At 27.4% G+C, this 6,717-nt stretch overlaps 2 protein-coding genes across 2 annotated transcripts in view; both read right to left on the reverse strand.

Annotated features, from left to right (window-relative positions):
- LOC108685545 overlaps positions 1-568 on the reverse strand; it is a 6,613-nt gene extending 6,045 nt beyond the window's left edge. Inside the window, 1 exon segment of the mRNA XM_018190399.1 lies at positions 245-568. The gene's annotated coding sequence lies outside the window, so the exon portion shown is untranslated.
- A 5,183-nt stretch (positions 569-5,751) lies between these two features.
- The window catches only part of LOC108685544 (DNA damage-regulated autophagy modulator protein 1-like), a 3,776-nt gene continuing 2,810 nt past the window's right edge, over positions 5,752-6,717 (reverse strand). Inside the window, exons 4-6 of the mRNA XM_018190398.1 lie at positions 6,386-6,524; positions 5,927-6,084; positions 5,752-5,826 (exon numbers count right to left, since the gene is read on the reverse strand). Coding sequence (XP_018045887.1) covers positions 5,752-5,826; positions 5,927-6,084; positions 6,386-6,524 — 372 coding nt within the window. The remainder of the gene's footprint in view (positions 5,827-5,926; positions 6,085-6,385; positions 6,525-6,717) is intronic.

Consider the following 6,717-nt stretch of genomic DNA (forward strand, 5'->3'; position numbering starts at 1 on the left):
AGTGTGTGATATCTCGATTACATTCACATATATACACAACGTGCAACAAAAATAATACACTTTTATTTATATTTATATTTTACGCTGCGCAAGATACGTAGAACGTTCGCGCAACAAATATCAATCAGTTCCCCATTATTTTCTAATATTTAAAGAATCAGATCATACTAAAACTGCAATAAGACACACTTAACACATCGGGTGGTGTTACACAAAACTTTTATTCCGAAAACGATGATTCCACCTTTGTCGGGTTTCGTGGGGTTGTTCAGACTATTAGTTGGAGCTCTTCATGGTCTTTATTTTTCGGAGCACACGCCGCCCAAATAATAGTAGATGATATTGCGTACAAGAAATTTAGACGTGAGATATAGGCTAATGAGTAGACCTTAGTTGAATTTTGTCGGACGGCAAAACTTCGCAGAGTCACAATGAAACGTTGGAAAATGCAAAGGTTATAGCCCGTAGAGGTGCGCGATCAATGTTGCGTCAGTGAAAACGACGTTCTCGGCAGCTGCGCCGCCGTCCTTGCTACCGTCGCGTCGGCGTCGTTACTGTCCGATCAACACGTTCGCCAAAGACTATTTATCGTACTACTCTGTGAGCGCTGTCTTAGCCGCTTCACTATGACGTGTTGCTCTTAAGATTAATAAGAAAAGATTATAGTGACGACTGTACGGAAAATAAAGTTGGAAAATCGCCAAATGATGCTAAATTTGATTTTAAGGTTATTGTTAAATTGTAATAAATTAGTAACCGAATATTTACATACAAAATAAAAATTTAATACAATTCATTCACAAGTTTTATTTAATAAAGAAATTATATTAATTAAATAGTAATTTGATTAAGATGGTATCAAAATTTTAATTAAATTAAATTGTATATATTCTTTTTAATGTAAAGTATTAAAAATTGTTGATAGTTATTTCTGCAAGATACAAATTTTAAACTTGACAAATTTTTAGGATTGTTTTGTAGAAAAATCTTTATTTTATTTACTCCAAATTATATTGTTTTAATGATAAAATTAAAGTTAATCTGTTCTTTATATAATTGTAGATTAAATTTGATTTCAAATATTTGTAAAATTATGCACAAATCATTTCAAGATGTAAATTTTAATAACAAATTTTTAATAAAATAATTTTAATTAATATCATTATTTGAGAAACACGAAAATTAGAATTAAGAAACATGGATTAGAAAATTTGAACTGTTTTTTCTTTTCTTGGAACAGTTGAAATAAAATATTGTTAAATCTTTTTTTAAATTCTTTGTTTTTAAATTAATGTTGTTATTGGAAATAAAAAAAGAAGTTATTTTGTTTTATTTTTAATAACTATATGAAACTATATTAAATATTTTTTACTAAATTATATGTAATGAATTATTTATAAAATAAAGAATCTTATTTTGAGAACTTGGGAAAATAAAAAATGAACAACATTAATGTAAAGAATGACAAATAATTAATATTAATGATATTATAAAATATTGTCCAGTATTTATACTTACTATCGGTAATTTATTCTCATTCGATAGATATGATTCCCTTTTTATAAGAGGAAATATCATATGCTCTGTACGCTTTTATTATCATTACAGTTTGTGCGATTTTTTAATTATTATTAAATTTAGGAAAGTTCAATATTAAATGTTAAATTATTATTAAATACAGTTTTAAAATAAATAAAAATAATTTCAAAGTAAATGTTAATATGATCGATTCTATCTATAGTAAAACATAATATAAATCACATTTGATATTAATAACGTTTTAATAAACAATGAGTGACAGTTAAAATCTTTTGAATATTACTCAGGCGACTTTGACAAGATATGTCAAGGCCAAAATGATTGGAGCGAGGTCCCCTAAATAGTTTTACCATTTTTTAAATTTGTTATTAGCCTTGTATTAGTATGACTTTGAATTATAATGATCTCGACAAAAGGTCATTCGTCCTCGAACGTGAAGAGAAGATAGACGCTTGAGACATCGCACGTTTCGCAAATTAATCAGAGAAAGGATCTTGTCTAAATCTGAACTCACTTATTGGTAATTCTTAATAATGGATTGTTATTATATTATTTAACTTTACGCGCTTTTAAAAATTTTCAATTATTTTACAATTGAAAGAATATTCTTGTCGCTCAGTTGATTTTATTTTCTGATTTCATATGTACACTGTATAATTATACCAAATAATCAGTTAGTAATTTCTAATTATTAATTAAATTAGCAATAAATTAAAAATATGATACCAATTTAAATAAAACAGTAATTTGTAATTCCTGTATATCTACGATCTGTTACGTACGTATTTCGTTTCTAATTAGGTAATGAAATAAATAATGCGAATTAATACTAGCTATACACACTGGGGTCCCAGAAACTTCAGTGTAATTTTCTAAATCGAGATTTTTTTCGTGTTTTTGAACTTTTTCTTCTTTGAATCTAATCTCGAAGCTCCTTAATTCTATCTACTTTTACATATTATGGACTTATTCCTTAATCAATTCTCTATTAATTGAAAAAATATTAGATGTGAGAAAAAGTTCGTGACATTTTTTTTTTTAATACCATCTAACGGAAAAAACGTCACGAACTTTTTCCCATACCTAATACGTTCATTTTTACGGAAGTTACGATAACAAATATGGATGGAACCTCAAGAAGTATGTATAGCAAGGAAAGAAAAAGAAAAGTGTGTATTACTCAGCAAATGAGAATGGATTGAAATGAATTCAGATTTTCAGAAATATTGATTCACGAATGTTAAAATGAATGCTTTTCAATGCTGATATTTTTATTCATTTGTATGAATTGCATGAAGCATATTTCTATGCTTTTCAATCTAAAAATAATATTAGCCTTTTCTGTGGATTACTGTGTTCATACTGTTCAATTCAAAATTTTGAACAGAAAATGTAGTTTTTCAATTTAATTGCATCCAATTGAATTCAATTGAATCCAAAAAAGTATTCGCTATTTAAAATACTCATTCAGATAGAAAAAAATTTCAATCTATTGTAATCCAGTCTCATTTGCTGAGTTAAGAATGCAAAATAAGATAAATGATAAATAAGAAATAAACGATACGAAAGTAATAAAAAGTCGCAAGACATCAATCTTTTATTAAAAATATTGCGAAGAAGAATATTGTACAAAGATTTTATATAATAAAAAGTTACAATAATAACGAATTATAATAATCGCTTATTGCAACACAATTGAAATATCTAAAATATTCATGAGCTGAGTGCGTAACGAATGTAAGAAGTAAAGCAAAAACCGTGCAATAAAATCTATTCATTGGAGAATATTCAAAATGTAACGACTAGATTATTTTATTTATTTTGTAATATACGTTAATATTTTGACCGTTATATGATGCGCGACCTTGTGGTTTACTTTGACGCGGCCGGGCGGACGGGTAGGACGACGTCATGTTTACGCGTAGTCACTGCGCAATCATTCCATTATCGACGCTCGTACAGGCAGGTAGCTGTGTCGCGTGCCGCTCTTTTTCACATTTTTTTTTGAAACGTAATTGCAAAAAATGCTAGATAATGTACGAAACGTTGTACCTTAGTATATGATTATTAGCTCGCACGATTAATTATTCATAGAAGGATCGAGATAACAATCATATATTATGAAATAGATATTTCGTACGGTTCATTTGGAATCAAAAGATTAGAAAACAGAATTTATTACGATTTCGTGACACGAAATTTACGAATTACGGATGACAATTATTTTTGTTTAACGTAAATTTTTTTCTCGCTTGAGTGTATTTCGATTATGTTCTTCGAATGATATTACACGAGTCATAAAAAGTAACGCTAATAAATATTCTCAAATAATGTAATTCATGCTATTTCTACTTTGAGAACTAATATTATAGTTTATATAATAATTTAATTAATTTTTCGTTTTTGTGCATCTTTCGTTTTATACGATCCGTATAAAAAATTAAGCGTAACTTTGAAACTATTTCTCGGTAATAAAAGAAATATTCCTCTTTTTTATTTATCTCTAGTCCATTTTATCGACTCTAATCCTTTTCCGCTCTGAATTTATTTCGCAATGGTGACGAATTAGCGTGTGTTTGATATACATTTTTAAAAGTTAATTGCATAGTAATATAGATATAATAGCTATATGTGTTATATTTTTCAGATGACATCTTCCCTCTCACGAGTACGACTTTTACGTGATGAGAGGACTCAGTACCCAGAGGAAATACACGAAAAGAACGGTTTTTTTCAAGTATCTAAAAATTTTCGTATCTATCTGAATAATATATCTAGATAAATTTTTAAATACTTGAATAAAATCACATTCTCTTCATGTAAAAATCCAATGACGGGGAAACTAACGTACCCTCGTCGCCGATTTAATTGAAAATAAACGAACCATAGCCGGTTTGTCGCGTCGCGCGTTTGTTTCGGTAGTGCCGTTGAAGTTATCGGACTAATAGACTTTTCATAAAACCTATTCGGTGGAATTCTAGTTCAATGCGAAAGACTTTTATAAATAATTAGTCCGCGCGCGATTGTAGTGAATTCGCGAGTGTTTTACGCGAGTGTCTCGTGCTAGAGGATGTCAACTCAATTCTGAGAGGAGGAGGAGGTCTGGGAGAGGCATCGGACACCGGCGGAGCAACCTTACGGTAAATATAATTTTTTGTTTATGTAAAATCAATATCTTTCTTCTGTTTATTCTTGAGTCGTTTTATTTTACAATACTTTAAAAATGATAATTAGAAGAAAAGAATTATTTAAAATTATTTTGAAATTCGATAAATATGCATTTTTAAGATTTTTTTTTAGAAAATGTATAATTATTTTTATAAAATCTTATACAAATTTTGAAAATTATATGATAATTTTTAAAAGAACTTTGCGTTTAGTAAATATTTTTAAAAATATTAATTGATTTTTCTGCTTTGTTTTAATTTGGATTTTAATTTATTTGTTACAGAATCACATCGTAGCGACGTTGCAGATATAACTCCGCTGTTGCGTATCGGATTGGTGAGTAATGAATTGATGTTTTTGTTGAAGTAACGGATGTGTGGTAATTTCATTAATATACTATATATCTAGATGCATATATGCATCGATTTAATAAAAATATTTGGATAAATGTATGATAAATGCATTCCATACATCTGTTATCTTAAGATAAATAAAAGTTATAACAGATTAGGATAAACTTAATCGTGGATATCTTTTTTATGCACTTGGTGTATATTTTTTCTTTTTTAAAGAAATATTTTTTTATTACAATATTTACTTTTACAGAATATATTTTGTATGATTCCATGAAACATGATATATTAAATATAATACTGTTAAAACAATATAACACATAATTAAAATCTCAGAAAAAAATATAACAAATAATTTCTTTTAAACAAAATTCTTAAACATATAAATATAGAAAAAAAGGAATTGAAAAATCAATGTAGTAGGAAAATGATAGAAAAATGTAAGATAAATTGTTTATAAAATATATTTTATTTGTTTAATAAATTTTTATTTAATAAATTTTTTATTTTTTTTAATAATAACAATAACGTAACTCTGACTTAAGAATTGCCATACACGTTTTAAATCAGAATTCCAAATAAAACTTAGAGTCATAATTATGTAAATCATAATTATAGGTCTTACTTTGAAGGATAAAGATCATTTATATATAATATTAATTATATTAATTAAGTATAAGTTATAAAAAATTTACGTGTCTTGTGGCGTGATTCCTTCCGGTTTGTTTGAGGTTGTCGAGCTCTCGATTTTATCCAAATATATTAGCTAAAATAAAATTATGTATTTTAATTATATGTATATGCATAAACGTAGTTTTCTGAATGAAGTGATCGCTACTATGAATAGTGGTAAAACATCAAGATACCGTAACAACGGGGTCTTCAAAATTAATTAATCGGAATTCTGGAACGAAAGTAAGAAGAAACGCGCAATAGACGATCGCGAGAATCCATTCGCATATAGTACTCGCGACGTGCCAGCCCCAACCACCATCTGCCGGTAACCACTTTTTGTAATCGTTACCTGCGTAACACGTTATATTTTGATTACTTGAATTTTTTTTAAAAATATTCGAGTTATCTTCAGTTTAATTCCACATTTTATTTAATGATAAAGTTAAAAGTTTTATATATACTTAATTTGTTTGCACTCATTTAACATAAATTTAATGTCTAACATAAATTAAAAAAAATATTTAACATGTACTCATTCTCTATGTGAATAACTGAGAAATTTCAGTCTAAGCATATGTTATAGATTATAACTGTATAGGTAGATTACTCATTATAAAAATTAGTTTTTATAATAACAAGTATTTACATACCTTGAAATTCTGACATTGAGATGTAGCCAGGAATAATTGTAGCGATCGTCAATATTAACGTAAGAGCTGAGAGAATTGCGCGCAAATAAACAATAATTATACCATTTACGGCTGGTATCATCTTGTAGCTCAAATATGTCTAAATAGATAATTATCTTATGATAATATATAAATGATTTTAATGATAAAATTATTTTTTTTACATGAAAATATTTACGGAGCTTATTTACTCCTTGAAAGTATTATTGCATTAAGTTTGTGCAAAGCGATTAAATAAACAGAATAGAACTTAAATTAAATTTATAAAAATAAAAGAAATATATAATATATAA

This window comes from Atta colombica, unplaced genomic scaffold (assembly GCF_001594045.1).
Source record: "Atta colombica isolate Treedump-2 unplaced genomic scaffold, Acol1.0 scaffold153, whole genome shotgun sequence".
Lineage (NCBI taxonomy): Eukaryota > Metazoa > Arthropoda > Insecta > Hymenoptera > Formicidae > Atta > Atta colombica.